The sequence below is a fragment of the Equus quagga genome, chromosome 2, assembly GCF_021613505.1.
Source record: "Equus quagga isolate Etosha38 chromosome 2, UCLA_HA_Equagga_1.0, whole genome shotgun sequence".
Classification (NCBI taxonomy): Eukaryota; Metazoa; Chordata; class Mammalia; order Perissodactyla; family Equidae; genus Equus; species Equus quagga.
Genome location: NC_060268.1, coordinates 171375495 through 171388603, shown reverse-complemented (window position 1 = coordinate 171388603; position 13109 = coordinate 171375495). Strand labels below are relative to the sequence as shown.

The window sequence follows — 13109 nt, the reverse complement described above, 5'->3', positions numbered from 1 at the left end:
ATACAAGGGAGCGCTGGAGTGGGGGCGGGGCGGAGGGGAGGTGCTCCCAGTCCCTCTCAAAAGCTGCGAGCCCACTGGGAACTCCTGAATCTGTTCAGCTCCCGCAGAGAAGCCAGAAGCCTGCACCGTCGTCGTGGGCGGAGGACAAGTAGGGGACAGCAGGGGTTCTGTCCCTCCCTCCCTGGAGCACTTTCCTGCTCGCCAAGCCCCATTCACTAGGTAGGACTGGACTCAAGTTCTGGCTGTATGGACTGCGAGGGCTCTTTATTGAGTAGGAGGCCTTTAAATAGCCTGTGCATGTCTAACCACGCATAGGTGTATTTTTACAGAGGTGGGATGACAGTACTTTTTATTGTTGCTTTTATTTATGGTGGCCAGTTATTCCAAAGGGTGTATTTGGGTGATTGAAGTGGGGGGCGCAGTTGGTGTAGGAGGGCGGTGGGAGAATATCAAGTGACAGACTTTGATTCTCTTTGGACAGGTGGCCATGGCCTCAGTGCCCACTCTGGGCTCCGAGGCCCCTGACTTATTTCCTGGGCTGCAGCCGGCGGCCTCAACTCTGGCCAACCAGAGCGCAGAGGCCTCGGCGGGTAACGGGTCAGCGGCTGGCCCGGATGCTCAGGCCGTCACGCCATTCCAGAGCCTGCAGCTGGTGCATCAGCTGAAGGGGCTGATCGTACTGCTCTACAGCATCGTGGTGGTCGTGGGGCTGGTGGGAAACTGTCTGCTGGTGTTGGTGATCGCGCGGGTGCGTCGGCTGCACAACGTGACCAATTTCCTCATCGGCAACTTGGCTTTGTCCGACGTGCTCATGTGCACCGCCTGCGTGCCGCTCACGCTGGCCTACGCCTTCGAGCCTCGCGGCTGGGTGTTTGGCCGCAGCTTGTGCCACCTGGTCTTCTTCCTGCAGCCCGTCACCGTCTACGTGTCTGTGTTCACGCTCACCACCATCGCCGTGGACCGCTACATGGTGCTGGTGCACCCGCTGCGCCGGCGGATCTCGCTGCGCTTCAGCGCCTACGCGGTGCTGGCCATCTGGGCGCTGTCCGCGGTGCTGGCGCTGCCCGCCGCCGTGCACACCTACCACGTCGAGCTCAAGGCGCACCGCGTGCACCTCTGCGAGGAGTTCTGGGGGTCTCAGGAGCGCCAGCGCCAACTCTATGCTTGGGGGTTGCTGCTAGTCACCTACCTGCTCCCCCTGCTGGTCATCCTCCTGTCTTATGTCCGGGTGTCGGTGAAACTCCGGAATCGCGTGGTGCCAGGCTGCGTGACCCAGAGCCAGGCCGACTGGGACCGCGCACGACGCCGACGCACCTTCTGCCTGCTGGTGGTGGTCGTGGTGGTGTTCGCCGTCTGCTGGCTGCCGCTGCACATCTTCAACCTGCTGCGGGACCTCGACCCTGGGGCCATCGACCCGTACGCCTTCGGGATAGTGCAGCTGCTTTGCCACTGGCTTGCCATGAGCTCAGCCTGCTACAACCCCTTTATCTACGCCTGGCTGCACGACAGCTTCCGTGAGGAGCTGCGCAAGCTGTTGTTGGCCTGGCCCCGAAAGATTGTGCCACACCACCAGAGCATGACAGTCAGCGTGATCATCTGATGCCACTGTGCCGGGCCTTGGCTGGGAAGCTCCGTGTCCACTGGTCTCCAAGGGTGTCCACCCGAGGCTGGACTGGAGAGCTTATTCCCAGCAACAGATCTAAGCCAATAGAGGCAAAACTTCTAGTCTAGCCCTCTTGCCCTGCTGTCTTGTCATTGTGTCTTTGTAAAATGTTAAGTGGGCTTTGGTGGGAGTCTCCTGCTTTGCTTGGAGGAGGCCAGGCAGAGGGAAGAGGATTTATTATTTCCTCTTTATGCCCTTGAAGGCCAAAAAAGCTCTTTCTCCAGGTTCAGGACAGTGTTTCCGTACCGTAGCTGTCTTCCTCGCTTTTCCTTCTGCTTGCTCAATGGTGAGATGAAGGAACAATGGGGGTGGGAATTAAAATGACTGCATTGGGGTTGGTAAAGCTTTTCAGGTTGCCTTTTAAAAAGGACTCAACTGTGCTGTTATACATGATATTGCTTAGTCAGTTTGAACTCATTATTTTCTAGGATTCCAGGAAAATATGTATTACAAATCTACATCTAGGATTTCAGCATTCCCTGAATAAGACCCTTATACAACCAAAGAGTTTTAATTTTAAATTCACTTGAATTGATAGCACAAAAACATTTACCAGCCACCTTTCAAAATGTCCTATTATTTTCCCCCTTTATTACTCCCCAACTCCAATTTGAAATGATAAGATGAATTAGTCGAGAAAAGATAAGAAAATAGGGATAAAGAAGAAAAGGCCTAAACCACTTAAGGGGACGTATAACTGTGCATAGGACAGACATCCTATCTGCGTGTTTGTTTGTGTGTGCACACCCAGTGTTGCCAGAAGGCAGACACTCAAATATTTGATTTTCTGAACAGTCAATGTCAACCATGTGCCATAGCATTCTCTTGCTTTTTCTAATTACTCAGTTGCAACAGATCAACAGCTGTCAACTGACTGTTCAACACGTGCTCTGTGGTGACACACTTGGAACATGCTCAACCCAGAATACGAGGACTGGGAGAAGTTTACTTCAGGCTGGAACAGAAAAATAAACTGCCACCCACTGGAGGCATAGATTAAACAGTTAATTCCTTCCAGGGTTAAGGGAACAGGTGAATACTGTTAGGCCACCATGCCAGGCTGATAATGCTCACCTTAACCTCCTGAGAGTTCTGTAAATGACGACGAGTGCCCTGGGACAAGGGTTTCCACATTGACGTTGGAACAGTGACGAGGGCAGTGAGGGCCGGACTCTTGGGAAATGATACTCAATATTCAGCTGTCAGATCAGCCCCGGTGGCATATATGGCATGAACTAGTGTCTGCAGCCACTCAGCTACCATTTGTAAGATTCTAATACTGCCCCAGCTCACTGAACAGCAGAATCAATGTTTCTCCACCTCTTCCCCTCTCTTACTCTCCAAAATAACTCATTCACTCATTAAACTGTGCTCTGAAAGGAAGGGAAAGAGGGACTGATTTGGGGATGGCAAGGATTAAATCCTATTACTTCAATGTCAGCAACCACGATGGCAGAGTAAGTATTCATGGTTGGGCTAGTTAGCAAGATGAGTCTTTAGTAGTTATGTGACTAGACTTTTTGCAGCACAGGAAGGGCAAGAAGATGCTGGAGAAAGGAAAAGCCTGATTAGCTTGAGATATGCAAGTTACCTCTGGCAATGGCACTAAAACTAACTTTCATCTTTATCTATGGATGCGGAGAACAAGGAGCCTGTGCTCTGATAATGTAGCCCACCCACCACAATACGTCACTCCCCCTTCCCCAGATGAGCTGTTTCCCAGGCCTCCCGGGGCTGGCTCCTCTGCTTCCAGAGTTCCATTACTTGGGAGGCGCAAGGCCAGACATTTCTTGTTTCCTCTGAGCATTCTTTTGACGGTATGCATGGGGAGATCAGGGGAAGGGGGAAAGGCGGGATGGTTGGGGAGGGATCCGATTCATCGTAGATACTATCTTGGAAGGTTTAAGTCGCTGGTTCTCAGTTCTGGCTGCTCCAAAATCACCCGGGGAGCTTTCAAAAAACATCACTGCCCAGGCCCTATCCCCAGAGCGTCCAACTGTTTTTTTTTTTAAAGTCCACTCTTTGGGCTGGTCTTTTTTTTTTTAAAGATTGGCAACTGAGCTAACAACTGTCACCAATCTTATTTTTCTTTCTTTTTTTTTTTTCCTGCGTTTTCTCCCCAAATCTCCCCAGTATATAGTTGTATATTTTAGTTGTGGGTCGTTCTAGTTGTGGCATGTGGGACACCACCCCAGCGTGGCCTGATGAGTGGTGCCATGTCTGCGCCCAGGATCTGAACCAGCAAAACTCTGGGCTGCTGAAGCGGAGCAGGAGAACTTAACCACTCGGCCACAGGGCTGGCCCCTCCAGTTGTTTTGAGATAGGGCCTGGGCATCAGCATTTTTCAAAGCACTTCAGGTGATTTTAATATACATCCAAGATTAAGTGCCTTAAGAATTATCCTGTTTCCCATGAATCTCAGAAAAATCTGAATGAAGCTTTGATTGCACCTGCCAAAGGTATTAGGAATTTGGAGTTGAAAAAACAACAGAGAATTTGGAGTTGAATTCTGACATGAGTTACTTGCCACACTTGGGGAATGCTTGCTTGGCTTTCAGACAATCCCTGATGAATCACACAGAGGCAAATCCTTATAATCAGAATAGGTGGTTGGCCATTCAATGGCTTCCTCACACATGTCCTATGGGAAGGCACTCTGTGAGTCCACTCAGTTTTTTAAAATGTATTATCACTCAACTTCAGATCAATTTCATTATAAAATTATACACCATGAATTATTCCAAATCCTGGTTGCTAGGGTGTTTAAAAAAAATGAAGTGTGCCCCGATTTGCTTGATTTAAACCTATATCAACTATAGGAAGAAAGTGTCCCCATTAATCACTAGAAAAGCTGCCACCTGTTTCTAGCATGCCTACAACTTAAGTTAAAATTTTTAACATTTACACAGACTTTATGGAGAGCCTAAAGAGGTCAGCGATTTATGCTGTGTTTATAAATGTCTTTCCAAATTATGCAAATTGGCAACTGAACAGCAACTAATTAATTCTGACCCTATCTATTGGGGACTAGTTTGACTATAAAACAAACTGACTTTAAAAAAATTCTTTCAGGGACCGGCCCCAGGGCCAAGTGGTTAAGTTTGCACACTCCACTTTGGCGGCCCAGGATTTCACCAGTTCGGATCCTGGACGTGGACGTAGATCCGCTCATCAAGCCATGCTGAGGCGGTGTCCCATAGAGCAGAGCCAGAAGGACCCAACTAGAATATATAACTACGTACTGGGGGGCTTTGGTGAGAAGAGGAAGAAAAAGAAAAAAAAGAAGGAAGATTGACAACAGATGTTAGCTCAGGTGCCAGTCTTTAAAAAAAAATCTTTCAGAAGTGCGTCCTAGTGAAATCCACGTAGGATTGAGGTAGGAAATTTTATTTAATACAATTCATTTTAGTTAATACCAAGCCTCCAGTCCTCTTCCTGCAAGGACTGACCGTAAAGCTGAGATCTGAGCCAGCCTGGAAATTGGCAGCAGCCCTTTCTGAGGCTGGTGAGAGGGTCTGTAATCCTCTTTGCAGCAACGTCACCAAGTCCCACTTTTGGCAGCCAATCAATAGTTTTATCTCACTAAATCGGCTGGGGAGTGTTTCAACACGTGTTAGCAACAGTTACCTGGAAATAGCAACAGTGAGAGATGCTAAGGGAACAGTATTCCAATTGATGTACCCCTCCTGAATTCTTGTTCTTGTGCAGTCTCACTCTGCTCTTCTACCTGGGGTGCTAAGTTCCAGATTTATTTTCTCAGGCAGGCTAGTTAGCCACCTCTGTCCTGTGGCTTGCATTCCTGAATATCTACTAGTCTTGCAAGTGCAAGGCATGGAACTGACATCAAGGGGACCCAGGCAAGAGTGCGGCTAGATCTAGGAGTGAACCCAGGGTCCATCCCCCACAGATGAGAGGTCAGGAGCACCTTTGTTCCCCAAGGTAGGTCCTCGATTGATTTCCCTTCGTGCACTTTTGTCTTTGTTATGTGCGTAAGAGGCACGTGTGTCTGACTCATTGTGTGAAGCTCTTCATGCTGAGAATTGTACTGTGTTCAATGCATTGTGGGTGCTCAATAAATAGTAAGTCAATAGGACAGCCTCTGGTCCTGGGATTAATAAACCACACCAGCTACACACACAGTGTGACTACACAACCTCAGGATGGCCAGGGTGGAAGCAAGGATGAATCATGCCAAGAAAATGCTACTCAATCTAGATGTGTCAATTCCAGCTAAGTCCAGGAATGAACTTTTCAGTTGGGATCTTCTGTGGCCCCCTGACCCCAACCTCAGTAATGACAGCATTTTAGCATGTGGCACCAAGCTCTATGCTCTCCAAGACTGCATGTCCCTGGGGGCCAGGCCGGTGCTGTAGTGGTTAAGTTTGTGTACTCTGTTTTGGTGGCCAGTGTTCATGGGTTTGGATCCTGGGCATGGACCTATGTGCCACTCATCAAGCCATGATGTGGTGGCGTCCGACATACAAAATAGGGGAAGATTGGCATGGATGTTAGCTCAGCAACAATCTTCCTCAAGTGAAAAAAGAGGAAGATTGGCAATGGATGTTAGCTCAGGGCCAATCTTCCTCACCAAAAAAAAAAAAAAAAAAAGGAAATGATTATATGTCTCTAAATCCACAGGTCCATCAAAGGGAGAGTAGAGAATTCATGCTTAATTTCTATATCATCATGAATCTGGACCATTATTTAAATGTTAGCATTTAACTACCCACATCCACATACAACTTGGGAAACTCAGAAACATCCAGCTTATCGGTCTATAAACAAAATTTGAACATCTAGGTTCCAAAATGTTCATGACAGAATCAGTAACAGGATGTTTCAGTACAACTAAAATAAGACTTAAAAATGGATTATGTGCACCTTCCCAAGAATCCATCTATTTTGCAAAGTGAGATAAAGTGGTCTACAGATGTTGGAAATGCAAAGTATTCATTTGGACAGACGAGGGTTGCCATCTTGATTTGTTAAAATACTGTGCCTTCCCAATCAGTCTTTGGAAGAAGAAAGCCTGATTTTGAAAATTGAGTGTGAACACTTGTGAAGGTTTTGAATTGTTCTTCTCTACTTTCCAAGTCAATTCCTCCTCATTTCCCACTTTTTCTCTATTCTGCCTTTTTTCTGCTGCTCTTCCATATTATCTATAAAATATCTCTGATCTGATCTAATCTGAAGCTCCCTCTGCTCCAGTGAAGGGGAGGTGGTGGGATTCAAGCATCCCTCCTCTGAGGAGTCCTTATAGGGTGACACGTTGGAGAGAAAGCCCGGTTCCTTCCTTTGCAGAGGGAGCCTGCAGCAAACAAGTGGAGGGCTGCTGCTCGTTCACTTCCTGCCCACTGTGGGGTCTTGGAGCTCATGCAATTAATGTTTCACAGGCCAGCTCCAGGCAGAGATGGATAACAGGAGTTTGCACAGATTCTCTGCAGGGCCCTTAACATGATAAATCTCACGGAGAGCTCTCAAGAGGGACCTAAACGAAAGGTCAAATGTGTTTCATTTTGATGTTTGGGACTGGAGCAAGGAAAGCTGAGCCAGAAAAAGCACAGGACAAACAGTCTCTTCTTGTCAGCATTTCCCGGCCTCCCTTCCTCAGCCCTCACAAAATCCTCTTCCTGACTTGCCCTTGACTAAATCCCCTTGGCCCAGGACTCATCTCCTTCTGGAACGACATCTAATGATGAATGGAAAGCTACATCCTTCTCCCCCACCACACACTCAGTTATTGCCAAGTAATGAAAAAAAAAAAAATCCTTTGAGCTGGACAAATTAGATAAAATCTCCAGGCCCAAGCTCTGGGTTAGAAGTCAGGTACAGGCTTCTCCCCTTAGCCCAGAACACCACATTCACTCATGGGTCTGCATCCTAAGAGGCTAGCCCGTCACCTGGGTTGGAGGCACAGTGTGGCAGCTAACATGCCCCAGGGCAGTCAGACGAGGTGGCCTGGCCATGCCCAGTGTGCCAAAGGCTGGTTCCTGTATGGTCAGCCCTTCTGAGGCTGCTGCCCATTGCAGAGCAAATGCTGGGGGCACGCTGACCCCCTCATTATTACAGAGACAAAGGGCGGTCGCGGGTGGGAAACTGGAGTGCTTGCAAGTCCCTTCACTGGCGATGATGGCTTCTTTAGGATGGACCTCTTTTTATACCTATTTCCCTCCCACCGCTGTCTCCTCTAGGAAACCCTGTTTTCTTTCTATGATATAATTACTACCTTTTGGGAGACAGATGTCTTCTAAAGGCTTCGAGTGAGACTAATGACAAGCAATCCTGAGGTGCAGCTGAGCTAAAGCCAAATGACCTGGCGGGAATGCATGTCCTTCCGCCCGACCTAGGTGCATCCGAGGCACCGGGGACCCGTGGTCTTGCACGTCAGGTGTGCTGCAGAGGAGGCAGTCAGGCTCGGAGCGGAGGAGGATCGCGGGCGTGGAGGAGAGCGGCGCCGGGCGCGGGGGTCCTGGTGGGGCCTGCGCGCCGCGCCAGCACATCTGGCGCCACCGCTAGTGCCTCCCACGCCCGCGAGGTTGAGCTGGTTCCCGAGGACTGGCTGCATGTCCACGCCCAGGCTGCTGGGCCCTTGTCCCCCGCGAAGGGCAAAGGGCATCTCGCACGCGCTGGCGGGCTATCTTTAGGGCCGCTGCTGCTGGGGCGCAGCAAGCAGCAGCTCATCGTGGGCTGTGCTCTCAGTGTCTCAGAGGGAGTCACCAGCGACTCCCTTCTCATCCACATGAGCAGCAGCACAACCTGACCAACGTCTGGCCTTCTACGGCCGGCTCCTGCGCCCGCGCGCGTGCGGCTGAGCTTGGCCTTCGAGTTCGAATCGCTGCGCTGGCTGCGCGGCGCCCTCCTCTGCTACTTTGTGGTCCTCCCGCAGCCCCGCGACGGCGCAGTGTCGGTTTGCGCTGACTGTCCTCGCAGTGGATCCTCTATGAGTCCGCGGCTGTCCCGCCGCTGGGCCGCGCGCTGGCGGCGCTCGAGGGGCCGCACCCCTCTGCCGCTGATCCCGTTGTGGCCAAGAGCGCCGGACCTACACCAAGGGCACGGTGTGGTCGGCGCAGCGGTGGCCTCCCTGTCGCCTCTGGGGGGCTCCCGCGGTCCGACCAGCCCCTCCCTGAGCGCCGCCCGGCCCTGCCACCATGCGCCCCTAGATGGTGGGGCGCTTCGCTAGTCCTGGCGGCCTGCGACCTCTCCTGCCCGCCTCGCCCTCGCCTTGCGTTGCCACGCGTTCCACAGACTAGGCCAGAGTGTCATCCCCGACGCTCTTTCAGCGTCCTGAACTGCTCTGCCCCGGGCGCCACCCGCATCTGCGCCACCCACGGAGCTCTAGTCTCGCTAAACTCCGCGTCTTCCCTTCGGTCTCCTTGCTCGGCTTCTCCCTCACTCTTCTACTCCCGGTCCCAAGGGAAGCCAAGGACTGTATCTCGGCACCCCCTCCCCGCTTTCCCTTTCACCGGCGCCAAGCCCTGGGCACTGCGCAGCGCGCTGCCAGGAGCGGGGGCGTGATGGATGGGGCGCTGCCCTGTGCCTGGTCCGGCCGGCGGGGCGAGGCGCACCCGCGGTTCTCCCAGAGACCCTGGCATTGGGTTGGAGCGGATGCACTCAGACAGTCGACGGGGAGCTTCTTCTGCCCTGGACCGCTGTCAGTCCATCCCTGGGGCAGAGGAGTCATACTCCAGGGCCGGCCGCTGGGGCTCTTCGCGGCGGGTTCTGTCATCTTATTCTAAGCGATGCGCACTTAGTTCCTTAGGAGTTCCTTGATCACTTTCTGACTTCCAAGGAGGAAATCCGGATCTTCCGGATGGTTGAGCCCTTGCCCGCGAACAAGCAGGCGGGCATCCAGCAGCCTCGAGGGCGGGTGGTTGGGGGGCCAGGGCATGGGGAGGGGGCTGCTCGGAGAGTGTTTGGCTTCCTGCTCGCTTGTGGCATTATTGCATCACCTCGGTCATTTGCCTATTTCCTGCGCCTTATCTCTAAACGGAAAGTAACACGAAACCACTTATTTTGTGTCCAAGATGGGGACTTTAGGAATCCGCATCCTTCTGACTCCCTGTGGAAATGGTGGGCTCTGTAGGGGCAAAGAGGGAAGAAAGCCGATTCGCGGGTCCCAGAGGAGTCGGCCCCGGGCGGCCTCTTCCAGCAGCTGCTGGAGCAGCGAGCTCGAGTCGCTTCTCCTGGGTGCGCAGACTCCACAACGCCGCCGCTCGGCCCGTTCGCGTTGTGAGCCGAGGTTGCTGCAACCCGGCCAGCACACACATTTTTGAAGAGGTGGTGTTAGCTCCTGGAACAAACGTAGCCCAGAAGAAAAGCAAAAACCACCTGTTGGCCCACTGCTTCAGGCACTTGTCGATCCCAAGCTAGGCCTTCTGCTGAAGAAAGGACCTCCAGGATTTAGATTTTTTTTTAATTACAAAATCAACAAATCTTTTTCTTTAAGAAGTAGTAGGTGAAAAAATTCCACCCTTCTCTTCTGGGGGAGTTATCAACAGTTTGTGCTTTCCTTTCCAGACTCTACCAGGAGCATACACAGATATATATGCATAGTTTATATTTTACAAAAATGACATTAAACTGTACATGCTGTTCTGTAATCTACTCCCCCTCTCCTTAAAATTATATCAAGATCAGCCCTCCATGTGGGGACGTAGGAATGGATCTCATTCTAGGCTGGCTGACTGGAGAGGAGTCTGTGGTCTGGATGTACCACTATTTGGTCATTTTTCAGCCAGTGAGTGGCGTTGGTTGAAGGGACAGTTCCAGGCCTGAGAAGGGCTCCCAGAAGCCTGCAGGAAATGCCAAGCAGCTTGAGTGCGTTGTAGTCACAGACGCTAAGAGCTGCCCCTGGGTCCCAGGGAGGGGGAGGTCCTCTGTGGAGCCTTCTGGCTGAAACATCTGGGTGGGGTGGGGCACCCTCTCCTTGGCTGTTTCCAGATCCTGCACAGCACCTGGTCATGGCTGGTTCTACGCCAGCTGTTCTCCAGCAAGCAATGGCTGGTGTTTACAATGACGCACTGACGACCCAGGGTGGGATTTTCCCGGGAGTTGGGAGGTGGGGTGGGGGTCCCTTTTGTGGCCGTGAATCCACAAAGGTCAAAAGCCCATGGGGAGTAAGATACTTCACCTTATTTGACCACAGGTGAGTGTTTCAGCCCGGTCCCGTCACCATCAAGGAGGGTTTACTGATGAAGGGCCTGTTTACAAGGGTGAGAGCGAGGGGGAGGGCGTGCGGCAACCAGGAGCTGGCTGGATCTGAAGTTAGCACTAGGGAAGCCGTCTTAGGGAAAAGAAGCAACGTTGTGACTAGGACCCTGACTCGCTGGTCTCTGTGTGTACATTCCAGCCTGCGAGTTGCCCAGATGATTCAGCACCTCTCGCTTTTACAAAATACGTGATCTGCGAGCTCTATGACTCTTGCTTACGTATGTCTCCCACCTGTGACTAGGTAACTTTGTTCTCTGAGCTCCCCAGGAGCATGACGACCTCCAGAAAGAAAAATTCTTTGTTGGTACCTGTCATGAGTGACAGAAGAAAGAGATAATGTGGAGCCTTGAAGTTCGTCACTCTGGATAATTACATCCCAACCCCCCCCCCCCCCCCCCTCCCCCCTGTATAACTTCCTTGAGATGCTGTAGGATTTAAGATGGTTCTTCAGGACAGTAGTCTGCCCTCTTCTGATTATTCTAGCTAATTGTATAAATGTTCCTTTCTCAACCACTGACTTGTTTGCAATTGATTGGCACCAGATTGCAGCCAGCAGAATGAGCCCCTTTTTGCTTGGTTACAAGAGGAGCTGTCACCATCCCTGAGTCCTGGGACAAGAGCAAAGGGAGGGATTGCTGAAGCTCCAAAGGGCAGGGTCATTTAGAGAAGACACTTTAGTGGAAGGATAGAGCCAGCCCCAGGGGTCTCCATAGATTGGGAGCCAGGGAAAAAGCAAGTTCACGAGGAACTCGAACACTCCCCAGACACGTCTGTCACAAAAGTGATACATAAATGTGTCATGTGAATTCAGCAGAGGAGCTATTCACAAAGGGCCTTGGGGATCAAATAAGCTTTCATGAATGAGGTGGTGTATGAGCCAAACTTTGCAGGGTGCCTGGGACCGTAAGCAATGCAGAGAGCAATGGCAGGCGAGCATGTCATGGGCAGGGAAGAGTGTTAGCAAGGGCGCCGAGGTAAGAAAGGGTGGTGCCCGCTGGGGAGAGTGTTGGCCGTGCTGATGGGAATACTGAAAGATGGCTGGCTGAAGCTAGATCTGGAGAGACTAATGACACCAGTTAGAGTTCCTGAATTCGCACCATGTGCTAGGCACAGTGCTAGGCACCTCCCATCACATCGTTTATTTCTCAACGCATTGGGAAGTAGGCATTCTCACTATTCTTGCTTTGCAGCTAGAAAACAGACATTTAGGGGAGTCAAGTAATTTGTCAAGGTGTCCCAGATACTAGGTGGTGGAGCTTGGATCTGGATTCCAAAGCCTGAGACCCTATCCATGTAATATCCTAACTTGAATTTCAACCTCAGGGGTCTGGGCCTTTGGGGGACATAGTAGGGAGCCATTGGAGGTTTAGAATGAGTGAGAGATAGAGGAATGACTTGTTCAAGAATGTGCCCTCAGACCTAACTCTGGCAACAGGGAAATTGTGGGATGGGGAGAGACGCAGGGAGCAGGGAGACAAGTTAGAGGACCGTTGCCATCATCTGGGAGAGGGAGAATAAGGTCAGAACCAGGGCAGTTACAGTGGGAATGAGGAGGAGACAGGTGGGAAGGGGCCCTAGAGAGAAATTAGTGTCAGATACCTGAAAGTCTTATCTGGTTAAACTTTTCCTATTTACCATATTTACATTAGGCAGAAAAGGTAAAATGTCAGCTCTTTGCCTGAGGTTCTAAAAACCTGCACCAATCAGGAATGCTTCCTGTTGAAGTAACCGAATACCCAACCTACCACAATAAATCCTAAAGGCCTTTACTATCGACTTAAAAAGAAGTCTGGAGTGGTAGTGTCTGGGTTGATCCAGTAGCTCAGTGATGCCATTGAGGACTCAGGCCCTTTCTGTCTTTTCCTCCCATCCATACTTGACTGATTCACCTCTATTCCCATGCTGTTGCCTCATGTCTTCAAAATGGCTGCTGAAACTCCAGCTACTCATCCACAACCGAGGTAAGAGGGAGAGGGAAGGAGAAGTACCCGCAGTTCTCCCCCCATGCAAGGAAGCAGTGGCCCTCCTGTAAGGCCCCAGCACATCTCCCTTTATGTCTCAGCCAGTATTGGGTGACATACTCCCCTCTGCAAGGGAGGCTGGGAAAGAAACCCATTTACATCTTCTATAAAAGGAGGTTTACAATGGCCATAGGGTTATCCAGCCCATGGTGACTACTCCAAGTCCAGGGGCAGCATCTTCTTCAGGTCTTGTTCCATATTCAAGGAAGAAATGA

General features: G+C 51.1%; 1 protein-coding gene across 1 annotated transcript; it reads left to right on the top strand.

Moving 5' to 3' along the window:
* Positions 1 to 487: 487 nt before the first annotated feature.
* Positions 488 to 1600, top strand: PRLHR (prolactin releasing hormone receptor). Its single transcript, XM_046652069.1, has one exon. It carries the CDS (start codon positions 488 to 490, stop codon positions 1598 to 1600), a length of 1113 nt encoding a protein of 370 aa, XP_046508025.1.
* The last annotated feature ends 11509 nt before the right edge of the window (positions 1601 to 13109 follow it).

What these genes read in the sequence shown, in the direction of transcription:
- PRLHR (XM_046652069.1), top strand. Translation starts at nt 488, where the DNA reads ATGGCCTCAGTGCCCACTCTGGGCTCCGAGGCCCCTGACTTATTTCCT.